This window comes from Echiichthys vipera (assembly GCF_963691815.1).
Source record: "Echiichthys vipera genome assembly, chromosome: 5".
NCBI lineage: Eukaryota > Metazoa > Chordata > Actinopteri > Perciformes > Trachinidae > Echiichthys > Echiichthys vipera.
The window spans coordinates 18,454,982-18,475,171 of NC_139830.1; the positions used below are offsets into that span (position 1 = coordinate 18,454,982).

General features: G+C 40.3%; 3 protein-coding genes across 5 annotated transcripts; 2 read left to right on the top strand and 1 right to left on the bottom strand.

Annotated features, from left to right (window-relative positions):
* Positions 1 to 515: 515 nt before the first annotated feature.
* On the top strand, positions 516 to 10,870 carry LOC310946946 (rab5 GDP/GTP exchange factor-like). Of its 3 annotated transcripts, XM_083913545.1 has the most exons (10): positions 516 to 638; positions 1,297 to 1,414; positions 3,770 to 3,964; positions 4,650 to 4,822; positions 5,440 to 5,615; positions 6,870 to 6,951; positions 7,060 to 7,192; positions 7,343 to 7,434; positions 7,543 to 7,799; positions 8,678 to 10,870. In XM_083913545.1, the coding sequence occupies exons 3-10, from the start codon at positions 3,792 to 3,794 to the stop codon at positions 9,110 to 9,112; spliced, it is 1,521 nt and encodes a 506-aa protein (XP_083769671.1). In that variant the 5' UTR covers positions 516 to 638; positions 1,297 to 1,414; positions 3,770 to 3,791; the 3' UTR covers positions 9,113 to 10,870. The 3 variants fall into 3 exon arrangements, with proteins under 3 accessions (XP_083769671.1, XP_083769669.1, XP_083769670.1); XM_083913543.1 differs by lacking the exons at positions 516 to 638; positions 1,297 to 1,414 and adding an exon at positions 3,274 to 3,391; XM_083913544.1 differs by lacking the exons at positions 516 to 638; positions 1,297 to 1,414 and adding an exon at positions 3,280 to 3,391 and having other exon boundaries at positions 3,767 to 3,964.
* A 1,038-nt stretch (positions 10,871 to 11,908) lies between these two features.
* LOC310947591 (Fc receptor-like A) lies at positions 11,909 to 15,729 on the top strand. Its single transcript, XM_083914439.1, has 6 exons — positions 11,909 to 11,968; positions 12,082 to 12,117; positions 12,380 to 12,673; positions 13,164 to 13,436; positions 14,708 to 14,977; positions 15,102 to 15,729. Exons 1-6 carry the CDS (start codon positions 11,938 to 11,940, stop codon positions 15,446 to 15,448), a joined length of 1,251 nt encoding a protein of 416 aa, XP_083770565.1. The 5' UTR covers positions 11,909 to 11,937; the 3' UTR covers positions 15,449 to 15,729.
* An 829-nt stretch (positions 15,730 to 16,558) lies between these two features.
* On the bottom strand, positions 16,559 to 18,493 carry otol1b (otolin 1b; the record flags this gene model as incomplete). The annotated part of the gene is made up of 4 exons (XM_083913642.1): positions 16,559 to 17,457; positions 17,544 to 17,615; positions 17,904 to 17,993; positions 18,091 to 18,493. The coding sequence occupies 4 exons, from the start codon at positions 18,491 to 18,493 to the stop codon at positions 16,559 to 16,561; spliced, it is 1,464 nt and encodes a 487-aa protein (XP_083769768.1).
* Positions 18,494 to 20,190: the final 1,697 nt, after the last annotated feature.

Genomic DNA, 20,190 nt, shown 5'->3' on the forward strand with positions numbered 1-20,190 from the left:
AAAAAGAAACGAAACAATAAAACAACACAAGTATTAATATTTGTCATCTGGACTATGATTTTGGTGTGGTTCTTAATGTATTTTGACCATTTTAATATTAAAAATGGCAGAAAAGTCTGTATTTCCTGCTTAAGTAAACGGAGTCTCTTCGGAGACGAGAGGTGAGGCACGGACAGCCGAGCCTCCCTCCAGATTGCGCAATCACTCACAAACTGGACTGAGCGCGTGCAAACGGCGCGTGCTTGTTCCCATGTCTGTGTATGTTTCCAATATGATGGTTGAGGACACTTTTATGTAATAAAAGCATACGTCTTCTTTCCCATGGTGTTCAGTAATGTATATTTTACGTATGTGTGTAATGTTTACATCTTATTGTTATGACATAAATCCACAGGGAAAATGCTGCCTTGAGGCAGGCAGTACCTCTGCCTCAAGGCAGGCGGCGATAGTGAGCGGCCTTATAACCTGTCACCAGCCAGGTTACAGTGAACTCTGACCTGTGTGCAAAAAGTAAACACAGAAGTGTGCTGTGCGACGCTGTAGAGCTTAGAGACAAGCTGTCATTTCTCCCCCTGAAAATGGAGGATTTGATTTCTTAATTAAGACATTTTTCAAAGCTGGACTTTCAGTCAGTAAAGGTAAGATATACTGCAATATACAGTCATTTACAGTAAAGGTAAGATATGCTGCAATATATAGTGATTTACAGTAAAGGTAAGATATACTGCAATATACAGTCATTTACAGTGAAGGTAAGATATACTGCAATATTCAGTCATTTACAGTAAAGGTAAGATATACTGCAATATACAGTGGCACTGGTGTTTTAAAATGGTGTTCAGCATCCTATTCTCTCCTATTCTCTCATCCTATCTTATTGGCATCCTACTGTATGTTTGTAAATCTGACTTGTGAGTCAGTGCCTACCCAACCCTAACCCTCACTGCACGTCACTGGCTCCCTCTGCATAATGAACACTCTTGCTTCTGATACTGTGAGCACATTTAACTGATAGCCTACTCAATAATGTCGTTTAATGACTTTTTTTGACACCAAACACATTTCACACCCTGAGAACTGTGTAAAATGGCATATTATGAATTAGAAAAGCCCTTTCCTCACGTACTTTTGGAAAACCACAGGTGTAAATAATAAGATTTATACTTATAAAAGGTTGAATTCCATTTAGCTGCTTCTGAGGGTCATGGTATTGTGCATGCTGGCTCACTGTCAACTATAAAACTGAGTCATGGTTCATTTTTAATAGTAATACTTGTGCTTTTCTTCTATGACAAGTCAAAATGTCTGCTGACGGTTTATACCAGCTCTCAAGATGACTCTGAACAATGAGCGATGATGACAAAATCATTTCAGATGACTGAATCCCTCAATATTGATATTGTGACACCACAATGTGAGTATAATGACAAAAAAAGATACAATAATAACTAAATACTCTTACGCTATTAACAGTCTGGGCTTTAAATTACTTTTTTTACATATACCTTTACCTTTTTCACATTACCTTTATGACCCTGATATATTCAGCAAAAAGCATAGGGTATTTATAAATCCGTTAAACACCTTTATAACAGATTTTTCATGAAATTGGCTATGCTTTTATGGTATCATAAAGTCTCAGACATGGCTTACAGTAATATAGCCTACCAGCCTTTTTGATTGTTTTTCATGTGTTTAATAATAATAACTGTAATTTTGCAACATACATTTCTTAACACTTTGATGATGATTACAACATGATCAACCCTTTTAATAAAACCTCATTTCATCTCATCTCATCTTCAACCGCTTATCCGGGGTCGGGTCGCAGGGGCAGCAGCTTTAGCAGGGGACCCCAAACTTCCCTTTCCTGGGCCACATTAACCAGATCCTGAGGTGTTCCCAGGCCAGTGTGGAGATATAATCTCTCCACCTAGTCCTGGGTCTTCCCCGAGGCCTCCTCCCAGCTGGACGTGCCTGGAACACCTCCCTAGGGAGGCGCCCAGGGGCCATCCTTACTAGATGCCCGAATCACCTCAACTGGCTCCTTTCAACGCAAAGGATAATAAAATCTGTATTATAACATCTATAGGACACCTTCACTCCGGCCCCACTTACTTTACCATGACTACTTTGATTTTGAAAACAAATTTTGAACCTCAGCTCTTATATAAATATATACACAGCTTGGTTTTCTTTACAATAAGCATTACAGCCACTTAGTGTGACTGTAGACTAGCCTTGTTGTAGCAAAATTTGGACAGACAAGCCCAATACTTAAGGGGTATGGAGGACTAAACATGACTTAGGTCTTAATTATAAATAAATATATATAATGCATAAGTAAATGTATAAATACATTCATAAATCAATGCATGTTTAAATACATGAATAAAATAATGAATAAATGCTGAAATAAATATATAAGTGAATAAATAAAATAATAAATAAATGCTTTACATTTTCTACATTTTTGTATACCTGCATTTACTTATTTCGTTTTTTTCTGTGTGTTAATGTGAAAGGAGGTACCATTTATTCATGCATTTATTTATTTATTCATTTATTTCAGCATGTATTTATTTATGCTTTTATTTACTTATTCCTGTATGTATTTATTTATACATTTATTTATGCATGTATTTATTCATTTACTCCTGTATTTATTTATTTGTTCATACATTAATTTATTAATTTATGTCAGTATGTATTTATTTAGGCATTTACTTATTTATTCATTTATTTCAGAATGTATTTATTTATTTATTCATGCTTTTATTTACTTGCTCCTGTATGTATTTATTTATGCATTTATTTATTCATTTATTTCAGAATGTATTTATTTATGCTTTTATTTATGCTTTTATTTACTTATTCCTGTATGTATTTATTTATATATTTATTTATGCATGTATTTATTTAATAATTTATATCATAATGTATTTATTTATTGTTGCTTTTATTTACTTAAACCTGTATGTATTTATTAAGTTACTGAGACTTAAGTCGTGTTTAGTCCTCCATACTAAAACAGTCCCTTGAAAGGGTTGTTTTGGATGATCTTGTGTTTTTGAATTACATACATGTTTGTATTGAAAGGCTTAAGTCGTTATTTATAGCAAATGAATGCCATTTCCTTACAATCAATGGGTAATAACGTGGGGTATGCAACGTGGTAACGCTAGAGGGCGATAATCCAGAAAAGCTGATTCGTACATACAACCAACAACAACAACAACCAAAAAAAATCAGCGAAGAAGAATCAACTGACAGACAAAATGGCTGTGGGACGAAGCTAGCTACTCGGCTAATGTAAACATCCTCCTACAGCGGACTGGACCGGAGCGACGATAACCTTACCCGATAGATTATTGACCCTGCGGATGAGAGAGTATGTTCACACAAACGCCAACGTCGTTTTGAGAGGATATTCTGTTTTAGAGTCACTGCCCTGTCAGCTGTTAGCTAGCCTAATGCTAACAGGTAGATAGGTCAAAGCTGGAGACATCCCGTTTCACCAGATGCATTGTACCCCCTAATATATCTAGTTAGAGTCATGATTAACCTAAATAGTCTTGGGCCATGCTGCAATAAACTACTTTGCGCTAATCCAAATTATATGGGTTAACGACGTGCGGCGAGATTTGGACTTGAGCTCAGTTGCTTGTTAATGTTGTAGAAAGTTGACCACTCAGTTGAATGCACCGTGTTGGTCACTGCATCGCTGGTCGTACTCACTGTTTCTGTCTTCTGATTTCCCCCCGAGCAGTTTTTCTTTACTCGGGTGAAGGATGATGAGCCAGCGGCGTGGGATCCATCTGGACCAATCAGAGCTGCTCTGCAAAAAAGGATGTGGTTTTTATGGCAACACCGGCTGGCAGGGCCTGTGCTCGAAGTGCTGGCGAGAGGAAAATCAACGAGAAAAGCAGAAACAGATTCAAGAAGACTGGGCACTTGCTGAGAGGTTTGTTCTTTCTCCAGGGTCCGTACGGGTGTTGGAAATCCTTGAAAACACTTGATTTTTACTGTGGTGTTTTTCAAGGTTTGAAAGGTGCTTTGGATTTTGAATAAAGTCCTTGAAACTGTTTGTAATGTTATGTTATATTAGATGGCATGTATGATATAACACATAGAAAAGAAGATCTCCATATCTGAGAGACTGAAAACAGCGTTTTTTGCATTAAAAATTACTTTTGATGATTAACAGGTGATTAAGATAGTTGCTGATTATATGTCGGTCCATTATTCAATCAAGTTTTCCTTTCATTTGTCGTCCTTCTGTAGAAAGCTGTCTCAAAACATCAAGTTGTTTGTTTATAGGACAAAAACAACTAAATCAATGTGATGAACAAGTGCAATATTAAGTATAGTGAACACTGAGTATTGTACTGTATACAAATATGTAGTTTACCACAGCTGTAAGGTGCTGGAAAAGTATGAAAATGCACCCTGAAATGCTTGAAAAGTGCTTGAATTTGACTTTGGAAAAGGTGTAGGAACCCTGTGTCTCTCTGTGTCCTGTGCATGATTATTTCTAAAAGTCAAATCATGTGTCTTTTGTTCCTTTATGTCCTCATTTGTTGGCTTGCTCTTGTATCTGCCTGTCCATCTGACAACTATAACAGTTGTACGTGCTTGTCCCTCCACAGGCTGCAGAGAGAGGAAGATGAAGCGTATGCAAGCAGACATCAGAAGGCCCAATCGCAGACTAACGTCACACCCTTCAGCAAGTTTGAGGAGAGAAAAACCAAGGAAAAGTCCAGCAAAGTCAACACAGTCACAAAGTTTTTTATCCCTTCCACAAAAACACCACCAAAAAAAGGTACATACTATTGATACTCACCTGCAAGAGATGATAGACGTTTATTTTTTAAAGTTTTCATTGCTGTTCTTGAGTTGGCCGATAATATGTGTCGTTATCAAGTAGTTGTGATATTTTTGATCATTACTCAATGTGCTTAATGTAGACATGTTTTTATCTTAGACATTTTGGCTGTTGGTGTTTTCAGTTCCCCCTCAGATTTGTAGGTTGATAATCTACACGCACTCTGGTTGAACTAAGTTTTTTAGAGGGTAGATCATGGTGCGAGGGATTTTAGGAGAAGTAGAAGACGCTGATTCAGATACCGATGTTAAAGATAACAATTTGGCTCATACCGTTAATTTTGCTGTTAATTACTACACCTTTTGTGCGATTATAAAACAAAAAAATAACTGAGCTGTTTTAAAGTCATCATCCCTTCATTACACTATTTTTGATTGAGAACAAATTGAATCATACAAATGTATGAAACAACCTTTAATATATAAGGAAAAATATCTACTTGCTATAAACTAATTTTACTAAATGACTATTTCTTTATGGCATTAAATCGGTGTATCTATAGCTTTAAGTATTTAAAGCTTTGTTTAAAGTACCATTAAATGTCTTCCCCTCAGATGCTCCTTTTGACACTCACTCCAGCCCAAGCCCCAGCTCCTCTACAAGCCGGCATTCCTCTGTGGACGGCGATCATGCGACGCGAGAGTTCATTGATTTTCTCAAGCCTCTCAAGTCTGGCAGGGAGATCTTCAAACAGTGCCGGGCCTTCACTGAGAGCATGGTCTATAAGCGGGTGAGCTAAAGTGGTTAACTCGTCATGTTTTTGTGTGTTTGTGGGTGAAATTAGCTTCTTGGAACAATTTAATTTCTATGAATTCATTTTTGTGCAAATTTGGACAACCTGTTAACGTACTTAAGCTTTAATACATTTTTGGCTTAAGATTGTTTTTTCACTCAAAGTCAGACAGCCCTGGCAAAACCGATTTTAAGTCATTGGGATTGCACCATATGTCCACTTTCCACCAGGGTTTATCCGTTACCTACTGTCATGATTTATTACTGAACACTTCTCTGCTTCAATACACAACAACTGAATTTAATGAAATTGCTTCAACTCAAATGCTCACACTGTCAAATACTTAAAACTCAAGAGAAACCAGGTTTTCGTAAATGTATAATAGACTGATAGAGAAATATGCTAATTTATGGTGAAATTCAATGCAGAAGTTTTTAGATATTCAGTTTGTGAGACTTTAAAAGTGTCTATTAATTATGACATTTATACCAATCTCTCTTCTGACCCATTGACTATTGATGGAAATCACAGTCACGATATGATATGATATGATACTATCACAATATGTTGCCCACGATAACAGTGGTGTCATGATACAGCGATTCTGCAATACTTGATACGTTGCAAGACAATCGTCTATGTAACTGAAAAAGAATAATCCATCCACCTTCAACCGCTTGTCCCTTACGGGGTCTCGGGGAGGTCAATTAACCTAACGCCTGTATGTCTTTGGACTGTGGGAGAAAGCCGGACAACCCGGAATAAACCCACACCAACACAGGGAGAAAATACAAACTCCACACAGAAGGAACCCTCTTTCTTTGAGGGGACAGTGCTAACCACCACAACACCGTGCCGCCCTAAAAAGAATTATTCCGCCTAAAAAGGCAAAATAAGGAATTATGTATTTATGTGTTTAAGCGCACAAGTCTTGAATTAGTTCCTTTTACACACATACACACATACTGACTGCAACTTGTCCATGTCCACATGTGCCATCATGCTCATTTAAAATGATGTTATATAATATCCATACCGTATGATTTCCTGAAAACTAAAAAATATGGATTTTTTTTGTGCCAGTGTAAAGGAAGTTACACGATATATCAATATTTTTTCCAATCCCTAATGTACAATATATCACTCATATTTGAGCTCAATTTCCTTATCTGTCCCTTAACCATTAGGGCATTTTTAAGCTAAAACCAATAAAATCTGGTGTGAATTCTTCATTTCCATTCCTTTGCTTAGGACATGGGTGCTGATGAGCTGTCAGAGTGTGTGCAGGACTTCTACCAGAACCTCTCAGACCGCCTCCACACCCAGTTCAAAGGTACTAACTCTTGCACATTAGAAGAATATAAACACTGACTATCACTGACACCATGCAGGGTAATGTCTTTACTCTGGATGTCTTTGATCTCTGTGTTTCTGTTCCAAGGTTCGTCAGAACATGTAGAGAGCGTTATGGATGAAGTAGAGAAGTACATGATGACTCGTCTCTACAAAGAAGTCTTCTGTCCTGAAACCACAGATGATGAGAAGAAAGACCTGGCCATTCAGAAGAGAATCAGGTTGGCAAACAAAACTTGTCATAATGCTTACATTTGCTACTCAAATGATCATTCATTTCTCTGCATTTCCTCTGAGCACGAGAAAACACAATTGCAGGTAAAATGACTGCATCTTCCGTAGATTGAAATTGTTATCATGATCTGTTACAGAGCCTTACATTGGGTCACCATAGAGATGCTGTGTGTCCCTGTAGATGAGGAGATTGCAGAGGTGTCGGACAGCGTAGTCAAAGCAATCACAGGTAAATCTTGAAGCTTTTTCAGAAGGCTGCTGTAGGACATTGCCTTGATCCAGTCAGATTTTCACATGAAACAATTTGTTCTCTCCTCAAATCTCCGCATCCTTTCAGATGTGATTGAAATGGATTCAAAGTGCGTGCCCAAGGAGAAGCTGGCTTGCATCACCCGTTGCAGCAAACACATCTTTAACGCTATCAAAATCAGCAAGAAAGAGGCTGCGTCTGCAGACGACTTCCTCCCCACTCTCATCTACATTGTGCTGAAAGCAAACCCTCCGAGACTGCAGTCCAACATCCAGTATATCACTCGCTTCAGCAACCCCAGCAGACTCATGACTGGAGAGGATGGTTACTATTTCACTAATCTGGTGAGGAAATGAGCTCATGCTTTCATTGATGTTGTGTTATACTGACATACTGAGGCATTTCTATTATTTTGTCCACCCCATTTATGCAGGCAGGTTAAACAGAAACACCTCTCTGTATAACATCTATTAAACTGGCAGCTGAGTGTAAATCATATAAACCAGATGTCAGATTTTTGTATCTTTCCACAAGACATTTTGTGCAACATGTCTAGTGGTTTTATTTTGAAAACCTCTTGCTTCATCGTTCCACTATTCACTCTGGTAGGAAAGTGGGAAAACAGTTTAAAACAAATTAACACTACAAACCTGTCCAAATCACCTCCTGGAATTGACCAAAAGTCAAAGGTGATGGAAAAATCTCAGAAACATCCAGGGCTTTAAGTGGTCTTAAAAACAGTTAATTACATATATGTACTATTTTTTTTCTCTTTCCCATTAGCACTTTATGCCCAGTTATATGAGAGACAAAATGGAGAGATGAGGGGTGACAGAGATGGGGAATAACAAGCAACAAAGGTCCCCCCGCCAGACACAACCTTTATGTTTAAGGAGCAGCATCATAATCCAGCATGATCCACTAGTGTTTCACATTTAACTTAATTTTTAAAAGTCTTAAAACATTGCAGCTTTTTGGTCCGTTCTTCTGGTGTTGTCTGTCTTTTGATTGTTCAACCACTACTTTCCTTTAATGTTCACCATTCCAGTTCACATTAATCATTTTTAAATCTATTTGGTTTAGACAACTCTCCAATAAAGACCAAATACAAGAAAAATCTAATTAAATCTGATTTTAAATTTAAGTGACTCTATAGTCACAGACTGATTACATCCACATGTGAGATTTTCTTCTAATGACCCTCTACACCCCGTCTCCCCAGTGCTGCGCGGTGGCCTTCATTGAGAAGCTGGACGGCCAGTCTCTGAACTTAAGCTCTGAGGAGTTTGAGCTCTACATGTCGGGCCAGGCTTCCCCCCACTGGCCACAGTCCACTGGAGCCTCTTCCGACTCCCCGGGCACCGCGGCTCTCAGTCAGGTCCACAAGCGACTTGACCTGCTAACGGGGCTAGGAGAAAGGCAGGAGCGTGTCATGGAGAAGGCTCGGCAGCTGGAGAGTGACCTCATCGACTGGACGGATGAAGTGGAGCAGAAGGTGCAGAGCGTTCTGGAGAGCTTTCCGCCAGAGACGCAAAACCCTACCGCGACCACAGCTGGCGGGACAACTTCTGCCGCAGCATCATCAGCAATCGACTCTGATAACATTGAGAATGAGCACCTGCCCCCGCCACTGCAACCGCAAGTGTTTGCTGGTTGATGTGACGAGCTCTACGCAAAAAAATTCAGAATCCTCTAGAGGCTTTACTCCACCCCCCTCTTTTTCCACTGATGTTAAACGACGCTGTCCGTATGCACATACAGGAGCCATCTGATATGGACCCCATATCTACTCCAGCAATCTCTATTCAATCCATCCGTAGTCCGAGAGGCTGTATAGTGTGGCAGAGAAGAGAAGATCAATAATCTCTCTCATGTCTGTACGGAAAACATGTTACTTAGCTTAAAATATAGGCTTGAAATGGGGTGGGTGGGGGGTGTAGGGGGGCTATCCTGACTGTACAAAGGTAACAAAAAGTTAATAAACATTCCTAAAAATGTCCCAGAGGTCAAGTAAACTCCAAGCATATTTATTTGGTTGCAAAGGATCCAGTGCAGCATCCGTCACGATAAAGCCCTGACGTTCTTAATAAGCAGATGTGTTCAGGCACATCCTTTTGGTGTTCCCAGGCTATTTGGGAAATTAGATTTTAATGGCATGCTCTGACTGTTGCTTTTTCCAAGTCAAATGCGCAGGGAAACCTTCCACAGAATTGCGTCCAGGACACAAGATGCTCAGAGCACCTCTACTCTACTGGCTCCTTTTTTTTTAATGCAAAGGAGCAGACTGACTCCACTCCAAGCTCTTCCTGAACACATCTGTCGGTCACCCACAATGGCATCTTCAGTACCTCAGTAGTTCTTCATTCAGTCAAATGTGTTTTTGGCAAAGGAAATGGAGAAATCTGAATAATGCGAAACTTGACTTCCCGTGACTAAAATAACCCTCCAGCTCATGCACGTGATTTGTGCTGTTTACCGTGTATTTCCCTGGCCTACAGAGAAATATCCAGAGAGGAAGAGATGTGCGTGTGTGGCATGGACATGTTCCGTTAATGTCGGTAAATCATAAAAGTCCTCCCAGTTGTGTGTGTTTGTGTGTGTGTCTGGCAAACCTCTCACTCCAGTCATAAGCTGGATGTACAGAAGTGATTTTATTTTTCTATAGAGTGGCAGGTATCAATTATTTTGGATGCAATAGGAGACAAAAATCCTGTAATATTTACAGTAGTACTCTTGTTAAAGGACTTCGCTTGAAGATGTTACATGAAATGATTCAATTGTACAATTTTCATCTATCCATTTATAATCTCGAGAGGGTATCCTAGGCATGTCTGAAAAAAGAAAAATGTTTTTAGGTGATTATTTTAGGGTTTTTTCAGGAGCTGTTGCATTTAGTAGGTAAAAAGTCAAGAATGATGCTGTTTCCCGAAAACGCATCGTAAAAATAGTTACTAAGGCCGGCTGCTTTACTAGAGCAGAAAAATCAGCTTAACATAACCAGTTTCATTTATTCCGAAGCACTTTTCTTCTGTTTGATCTTTCTAAGCTATTCATTTAGAAGTACATTTAACGAAGGAAGGAAGGAAGGCTATGTTCAGTTGAAAGGATAATTGGTGAAAACAGTGTTGTTCAAGTGTCTCTGTATTTGGCAGTCATATACTGTAGTGGAAGAAATGTTTGGGAGAGTTGTTTGAGTTCTTTTGCTCATGGGCTAAGATTTCCTTATGTTGCTAGATTTGAATATTTTGTTATTCTTATTTGCAGCATGTGTAGTCAGTGTGCAGTTTGACAAAAGACAATAGCTTGAATAACTTCATATTGCACTGTATGCAGAAGCCATTTATCAGGTATTTGAATGAAGTTTAAAACATCTTTGTAACCTTATAGGTTTGTTATTGTATCACATGGGAGAAAGTAACGCAATACTGTCTTTTATTTAAATGTAACTTATTGGGGCAGTATTGGTTTATTTGCCTCTGTGGGTGTGTGATGATGATTAATAAAGAATAAAAAAATGTGTGCAGTTCACGTGCAGTTCCTGTTCGTTGTGGAGTTTCACATGACTCATGATTTTGCAAGCTTGGATTAATCTTCAATAAAGAGTTTGCACTGAGAACTGACTTGATTTATACAGTTATGTATCACAGTGTCTATATTAAAAATATAGCAATTGATCAGTCTATTTGACAAAATATAACATTTCTAGAATTCATTTACCCTTTTTTCCAGTGTATGCTCACATTTTTTCAATGTTGGAACAGTTTGTGAATTTATTAAGTCATTTCAGAATTTGCTGTATAGTCGAGACTAAAAGCATGTCACTACAGCAGAAAAACAACCTAAAGAGGTACTGTAGGTGACACATGAAGGACTAAATTAATAAACGTAGACATTAAAAAGCTATATACAAATTAGTTATTCAGATAATTCATTAGTCTGAGTACAGGGCTCAAAGTTTTTTCAGGCACCATTTGAGACAGAGCAGTTTTAAATTCATGTGTCTTGAAAAAATGTGAACATGTCCTTTAAGCATTAATGTTTCAAATTCAACAGATACACAAGAAAAGACATGGCTAGTAGAAGAGATGGATTTTAAAATAAGCATCTATTTTATCCTTTTTCAACACTTTATATTCTGATTGTTTTATTCCTCACATATTTATTTCTTAGAGTTCATTTCAACTGAAATTCAGAATCAGAGAAAAGAGGGTGTGTTACTTTCACTTCCCTGTGTTTTCCCATTTTCGAGGATTGAGATATACTTCAGGTCAGTTCAAGGTAATCAAGTAAAAAAGATATTACAAAAAACAAAACGCTGTTTAATGGAAAATAAACTTGTCAGAAACGAAGGCGTTACGTTTGGATTTTTTTTTTTTAAAGGGGATATCCTGTGTGATGTGTTATAGCTCAGAAAAGAACATTTTCACTTCCCTACCCATTAGACATATAAGAATCTCCCTTGGTACCTGTTTCTCACAGACGATGAAAATGGACTTGGTCATTTCCCTCCTTGGTGAGTTTTCTTTACATTAGGCACAATATATCCCACAAAATGAACTTTGTGTTTAAAATATACAGTAGCTGTCTACTGTCCTTTGTCTCATGCTGGATTATGTTCCTTTTCAGTTCTTTCAACACTACCGCAGCTTGTAGTACCTGAGGGTTTGTACCACATATTATTATTATTATTATTATTATTATTATTATTAAGTTCTAGATATGAAACAACTTGACAAAAAGTTAGCATTTGTGAGCATACCATATATCAATAGAATCAATATGTTCACTCATATTTCCACTGAAAAGATGACGTGACTTTAGGTACATGAGCTGAACATTAGCATTGTTGATCAAAACTGTGCAGGTATACAGATATTTGGGGGGGATATTCCTTCCCAGCAAACTCATATGTGTTTGTCTCCAGTCGCTCCCACTGTGACTGCGTTCAGAGCTGTGGTGGAGATGGTGTCAGGAGATTCAAGGATCTTCTCTGGAGAGAGTGTCCGGCTGAAATGCAGCGTTCCTGATGTCCACAGGTCCTCCTGGAATTACCTGTGGTTCAGGGGATCTGAGCAGCTTCCACAATTTGGGGAGCATTTGATTCTGTGGAAAACCAAGGTTCAAGAGAGTGGGAAATTTTACTGCCAGGGAGTGAGGAGCACAGTAGTGGGGAACATACGTACCCTCCAGAGTCTGCCTTTGGAGATTATCGTGGATGGTAAGATCTTGTTTATCAGTATCATTTCATTAGAAATCTCCTTGAGTCACATATCCGACCCCATTCTTCCTCTTTTTCCTACTTTTGCTACTCTGAAAATTGGGGAACCACTAAACCCTTGCTGCCGTGAACTTCTTTTAACTATTGTATGGTGTCTCTCGTGTGTTTATTTTTAGAAAACGTGACAAATTTGCATGTTTAGTCACATCTCAAACACGGGAGCATACCTATGTTGCCCATAGGCAAATAGGCCTATGTAGACGCTAACCCTGACTCTCACGTAACCTCTAACTCTAACAAAATGCTGAAGGCATAGGCTTATGCAACCAGGGAACATAGTAGGACCCTTTTTGGGAAAAAAGGATCCTATGTTAAACGTAGGGATGACCCCTCAAAAAGAATGCCATTGGCCTGTTATTACTGTGAATTTCAATATAAGACCACAATATGTTATTTCACTCTAATTTTGTTTTCTGCCATCTTTGTTCAGGAGGGTGGGCTATCCTTCAGGTCCCATCTCATCCCGGACTTGTTGGACAAACCTTAAAGGTCACGTGTCGCGTCCGAGGCACGGCCAGACTTCATGAGGTCATTTTCTACAAAGAAGGTGTTGAAGTTATGAGACAAAATGGCCTCAACCCACATTTCTACCTGACCAACTTGACCCTCGAGGACCAAGGAATGTATTCTTGTAGGGCCTCCTGGGACGTGGAAAGACGTACACGCTCTGTAATTTCAGCTGGTGCTTCCTTGCGTGTTTTAGGTGAGTTCTGGGTTCTGGGTACAGGACTACCTTGGAAAAGAGATTTTAAATATCAATGGGAAAATTCCTGGTTAAATAAAGGGTAATAAATAAAAATAAATAAAAAATCAAATAAAATATACTGAGTTTAGTTGTGGTAACACATGTTAAAAGAATAGTTACACACTTTAGGAAATGCTCTTATCAGTTTTCTTGCCAAGAGTTAGATGAGGAGATGAATACCCCTCTCAGAATTTTCTGTTCAATAAGCAAGTTCAAGCGGGGTCATCCCTATGTTCCCTGGGTCCTATGTTCTCCTGTCGCATAAGCCAATGCCTTCGCTTATTTAATTCAGTATTTTGTTAGGGTTAGGGGTTACGCTAGTGTTAAGGTCAGGGTTAGGGTCAGGGTTAGGGGGTAGTTTTAGGGTCTACATGGGCCTATTTGCCGTGGAATTCAACACTGATTGTTGGAAAAATAACAGACAAAACAGGGAGCATCGGACCTTTTTTTAAGTAAGGGTCTGATGTTCCTTTGTCACATACAAAGCAGGGAAGATATGACCCGGGGAACATAGGTACAGTCCTGTTCAAGCTTAGCTTAGCGTAAGCTTGCCCTGCTGTGTTCAAAGATAACAAACTCCCTGCCATCTCAGAACCCCTACAATTAACATGTGTTATCTTGTTTAAGCTTAAGTAAAAAAAGAGTATTTGCGGATGCATGGTGTGTTATGTGCTGGACTACGATATTTCTTGGCCGGGTGCAGTGATTTAGACACTGTTGCCGGCCAAGAAATAGTCCCATAAACAACATAATCAACTGTTGTACCATGGAGACAGTTCGTCTAAGTTACTGAAACTAAGCTATGTTTGAACTTACATTCAGCTGGTACAACGCAGTGCTGGAAACTAAGCCAGGCCAGCTGTTTCCCCCTGTTTCCAGTCTTTATGATATGCTAAGCTAACAAGCAGCTGGATGAAACCACATTTTTTTCATCCAACTCTTGGCAAGAAAGTAAATGTGTGCGTCACAAAATATCTAACTACTCATTAATTTGCAAAAACTTGAAAAGGTGAATGAAAGTGAATGAACCAATACCAGTTTGATTGTTTTTCCTTTTGAGTGCACAATAAAAGAGAAAAAAAAACATGATCCATGGAAATTAAAAATAAATTGACATATCAAAACAACTCAACACCAGTTCGATTGATAGTCCCTGGATTGCACCAAAATTAATTTGAATTCATTTGAATGTGTCAGTAATGTGTTTTTCTTCCGTGGTTCTATCGCAGAGGTCCTGTCATTGCCAGTTTTGGAGATTGTTGCAGACAACACTCCAGTAAATAAGATGAAGCTCGTCTGCCACCTTCAGTACAACGGCCTTGCTCCTGCGCCTCCAATCAACTACTATTTCTACAAGAATAACAACAGACTGGGAACAGCAACCTCTGAGAACTATTCTCTGGTCAGACAGACTCCAGGCCAGTACAGCTGCAGGGCCAAGGTGCCTGAGTTGGGTGTCTCTAGGTGGAGTGAACCCACACGCTTTGGACAAGTGACAGGTACTTAGAAGTAAATGTAACCGGCTGTGTGTTCTTGACTAAAAGTAAACTCTAATCCTAAAATTGTGAATCATTGAGCAGCAGTTGCACAGCTTCTGAGGTCAACTTGTCTCTGACCCAATAGGACCACAGACGATGATGCCTCCACCTCGTCGTCCCAGTGACCCTTGGCCCTTAGCTCCCTCAGTCACTTCCCCAGACCTTTCCCTTCCTGCAACTGAGCCAACAGCAGCCTGTCCCTCTTCTCATCTATCCACTGCAACTCCTTCCTTTACTGAAGTGAGCACACAGTACTCAGATCATACGCTGAAGCCTTCACAGCCAGTGCCAAACACTCTGCGATCTACAGTCCCCTCTCTCACCCAAACGGCTACTCCTTTTAATGTATCTGAGGAATCTGGTGATGTGTCTGGAAATTCTGATGACATGTCTGGAGGATCTGGTGACTCTCCAGAAACTATCCTCCTGTGATAAGTGTCATACATTAGATCATCAGATCATTGTAGAAATGAATTATCCTAAATCCAAGTAATAACATGCAACATCTTTAGCTATCTGATATCAATCAAATGAACAGGGCCGCTATAATGCGAGTGCACTTTTTTTTACATGATTAATTGTGTAATATTAATTTTGCATATTGCCAAGTGTCAATGCCATTATCTTGTCTGTACAAAACTAACTGCATCAGTAGTGTTGGGAATAATAACTAATATATATTGGTTAAAGCAAATAAAGCATTTCATAATTCACTAGTGTGTTTATTTTTCAATTAACTCTTTTTACAACTCATTTCTTTACTGCAGTTTTATATAATATAGATAGTCTAGTTCATCAGTGAGCCGAGATGGACAGGACGCAGAGGTCACAGTGTACAAAGAAGAGGACAATGACAGGAAGATCAAAGAATAAAGTGGTGAAGGAGCAAGTGAGGTGAGGATGACATGGGGTCTTGTTGTTTAACTGCAGGTAGACCATAAAAAAACACTTCCAGCAAAGTTCAGGAACACTTTGTGAGGCTTGAAGTGGGTAACAGGTGTCCTTAAAAACAGAAAAATCTCTGCGCGCTTGAATGCGCAATAGGTGCACTGGCGGTACACAAAACATTTTTAAAATGTCTGCACACTGTCCAGCTTGCTTACTAGCTGGTGTATTTGTTAGAAATGTTTCAGCATACTAGTTTATGGACAAGCATCACAACAGTTTCATATATTTACATTTATGCAGGGTAAATTATCCGATTTTTATCATAAATTGAACTTTTATCATTTCATCATACACAGCACTGTTTCCCTTCTTTTTTTATTATTTGACCACCAGATAGTTTGGTTATATGGATGTTGTTGTAGTGCTCTTTGTATGATAACTGAGATTTACAGGAAGGAATATTGGCACTTTACCTTTACCTTTCATTCTGATATTGCCAGTCCTTAAGTTTTATACTAGTGTACTGCACACTAGTATAAAACTTAAGGACTGGTGTAGTTTTGAGCAGTTCATAAGTAATGGTTATAATGTAGCACCACCAGTATTTGTCCTTTTCAGAGATCAAGTTGGAACAGTTCAGTAGAAGAAGATTTTTCAGGCCATGTCTGAGTAAAGCAGGAATCCAGAGAAGATGCTGTCATCCTCGCTGCTGGCATATGCCCCATTCCAGTCTCTGAGTGTCTCCATCCACACCTGATCACCCACTGCCAGCCGCAGCACCACCAAAGAGGACGCCTGGTCGATGTCTTGACCGTACAGAGAGTCCCGCGTCCTTACCCGCCGAGACCCGTTCACTACCAGTGTGGCTCGCAGTGGCTGATTTCGGACGGTGATTTGGAAGGAGAAGACATAAACCCCGGCGTGAACGCATGTGAAACTGTTGGAGGTGACATTGAAGTGGCTCTCTTCGTTGTAGAAGACTTTGTCGAAACGGATCGGGAGGCCAGAGGGAGGGAAGGACTTTCTTGGAGAGATACCTACGCTGAAGGCAGAGCGTTTCTGGGGAACCCCTGATCCCTTCGCTCCTTTGAATCCACGAAAGCCCCGCTCACCTCTCATCCCAGGGTAACCTCTGTCCCCTTTTGGACCGAGCATCCCTCTTATGCCTTGTGGTCCCTGAGGTCCTCTAAACCCTGGTTCTCCTTGCGGTCCAGGAGGTCCCTGATCCCCTCGGATGCCTACAGGACCTGGGGAACCATGCTTGCCATTCATTCCTGGAATGCCCATCCCTCCTGGAATGCCAGGTGACCCAGTATCCCCTCGATCACCTTTCGGTCCTCTCTCCCCGAATGTACCACAATCCCCCCTATCCCCCTTGTCTCCTTTAGGACCTAATTGGACAGCCACTCCTGGAGGTCCAGCTGGCCCCTCTTTTCCCGGTTCTCCTTTCTCACCAGCAGTCCCATTCTGGCCAGGTTCCCCTTTCACCCCACTATAACCTTTGACACCTTGCAACCCTATTACACCTGTCTCACCTCTTGGGCCAACATCGCCTGCAAGGTAACGGAAACCGTGTTAGAAATGTTGAAGTCCGGAAACAATATAAAACAATTCAACAGTCATCTGAACAAGTTTGCACCTTTTTGTCCTGGTTTCCCTGGGACTCCTGGTGCCCCCCCTGTCCCACCGCTTCCTCTGTCACCTTTATTCCCTAAGACATTCAATGATCAAAATCAAACAAAAGCAATATGAATATTTTTTTTAACAATATATTTAACAAGCCTGTAGGGCAAAGGGCAAATTTTCAAAGTGAACTGACTATTGAATTACCATTGTGTAATGGGCCCCTGGGCTTTGGGATTTGCCAAGGGGCCCCCTGATTCATAATGTGTCCTTGTAATAAATGATACAGCATGGCTGCATTCTTGCAGTATATGATATAATAGTTGTAATTTTTATTTAATAAACAATTTTTAAATGTGCACCGTATTTTACTCACCTTTGTCTCCTCTTAACCCCATAGGACCACTTACTCCTTTTGGTCCAGGTAAACCGGCTGCTCCTGTAAGGCCTCTTTCACCTGGTGGCCCTAGATAAACAAACTAGGATGTTGAAAGCAAACATACAAACAAAGTGAATCAATCAAAGGAATTTTTCTTCATTGCTCTTTATCAGCTTTCTTATACCTGCCGGGCCTTCATCCCCCTTTGGCCCCATGGGGCCTCTCTCAGGTGGACAGCACTCGCAGAAGTTGAAGTAGCACTCATTGTAATCTAGAGTGTAATTCTCAGTGCCAGCACCAGGGGGCTCTGTTCTCTCTGTGTGGTACTGTGGATTAATGTGATCTGGATAGGCGGTCTTCTCTGGGGTGGGCAGAGGATGGGGCTCCACAGGTTTTGCACTCGGCACTACCTTGAGAGTCTTGGGCATGCTGGTGGTCACAGGGCTGTGCACGGTGATCTGGGGGACAGGCTTCTTGGTGTACTGGTACTTTGGCTTCTGTGTAGTTTTAGCTTCAGCACAGGACACCACAGTGAGTGTAACCACGACTACAGCCACAAGGGTCGACTGGCAGGAGATAATCCTCATGGTTGAGTCTGAGAACAGATGAGTTTACAGGCTACAGTACATGACTCTTTCTCTTCTGTTATTCTGCACTCATTTCATTTTCCGTCCACTTTAGGTTTAAAGACAAGAAGTTACAAATATAGCACACACTGATTAGCAGTTCACTGCTGCAAAACACTCAGCACTATCGAGCCACCTCTCCTCTCATCTAGTATCATTTTCAATGTTGTTTTTTACAATTCTGATACTTTTTCTCTGTTTCTCTATCCACTTGTGCGTTTCCTACACTGCCAATTTCCAAATGGAGCTGCTTTGTTTCTGACTCATGTGCCACTGTGACTCAATAAGTCTGCAGTTTGACCATGCAAAGCTGATTTTATGATTGTTTATCAGTAAATTCAGCTGCAAGAATGTTTAACTGCAAATCAAACCTAAATCTTCATCAAGTTTGGTACACTCCTCAACTTACATATGCCTTTACACATTCTTTTCTTTACACATAAATCAATGCTTTGAATCATCATGTTGGAATTCAACTTTCTGTGCAAACTATATAATGCAGCAAAATTGACTAGACTCACCAAGTTATGCATAAGTGGTATGGTCATTTATCCTCTCCAGCGGTGGCTTGGAGGCAGCGCCAGGAGCTCCAGGTCTCTCTGATATCTCTGCCAGACTTGGGCGAAAGAACATCCCCATCAATGACGGTGTTTGCTGGAGGCACAGGGGGAGGTCTGAAATCCAACTATAGCTGTCTGGAGCTGACCCAAGGAGAACCACTGTGGTGTGGCCCGTTTTCTGTACCCCTGTTGTGTAGAAAGGTGCTTTTGTGACACGAGATACAGCGCCCACCAGGAGCACTCCCTCGCTGTGAGCTAAGCGAGGAGCAAAGGCCGTGGGGCAATGGGTCATTCGATATGGGAGGCATTCCTCCAACATCCAACCTACTACCCAGGCTCTTACGCTGGGACAAAGCCAAGCAAAGAGAATTCTGTGACAGAGGCCGGAGCACTATAACAGCCTTTTTCTATAAAGCTTGGCTTTGGATAGAATTCTACATTAAGGAACAAACCAGCAACCACCAAATATATCAGTGCCTTTCAGTTGCAAGATGATGTTTGAGAGTGTACCTAGGTGACATTATCGGCAGCAATTAATTTAAAATGACTAACTACAGTCTGCAAACTGCCAGCACACAAAGTTCAGTTCAATCTACTGGTACTTGGTAAATATCCAGAAGAAAGCTTTAGTCTAAAGAGCACTGATAATCTCCTCACTCAACAGTTTCAAAACCTGAGCTGTTTGTCAAAGGAACCAGCGTATCTCCTCTAAATCAGTGCAGTTGAAATGCTTGCTTGATCACTGTGACCGACTCTCTGCACATGAGCCCCCGAGACTGCTGGCAGCTGCATTTGCTAACTATGATTTATACTGGGTTGCCGTACAAAGATTCATTCTTACAGTGTAACAAGATAGCTTCAGGTTTTTGTAGAAAAGTGATTTTCTGGTAGCTGTATAGTTGACTGGCGGGTGGATATGCCTCAGTTGTCAAAGACCTCACATCCTCAGAGGGATCTATGACCAGCTATGAGTGAGCAGGAAGAAGGGAAATGAAATTTGGGAAACAGAGAGGGGTGATGGTTGGACGAGGGCTGCTAAATAGGAGATTGTGCTTATATAAACCATTTTTTATCTTCTCATGTATACTTTTCTTCACC

Excerpts from the sequence above, each read along its gene's own strand:
- LOC310946946 (XM_083913545.1), top strand. The coding sequence starts at position 3,792 with ATGATGAGCCAGCGGCGTGGGATCCATCTGGACCAATCAGAGCTGCTC. Across the intron at positions 5,616-6,869 it reads AGAGCATGGTCTATAAGCGG|GACATGGGTGCTGATGAGCT; the intron begins GTGAGCTAAAGT and ends TCCTTTGCTTAG. Across the intron at positions 7,800-8,677 it reads GTTACTATTTCACTAATCTG|TGCTGCGCGGTGGCCTTCAT; the intron begins GTGAGGAAATGA and ends CCGTCTCCCCAG.
- LOC310947591 (XM_083914439.1), top strand. The coding sequence starts at position 11,938 with ATGAAAATGGACTTGGTCATTTCCCTCCTTG. Across the intron at positions 13,437-14,707 it reads TGCTTCCTTGCGTGTTTTAG|AGGTCCTGTCATTGCCAGTT; the intron begins GTGAGTTCTGGG and ends GTTCTATCGCAG. Across the intron at positions 14,978-15,101 it reads ACGCTTTGGACAAGTGACAG|GACCACAGACGATGATGCCT; the intron begins GTACTTAGAAGT and ends CTGACCCAATAG.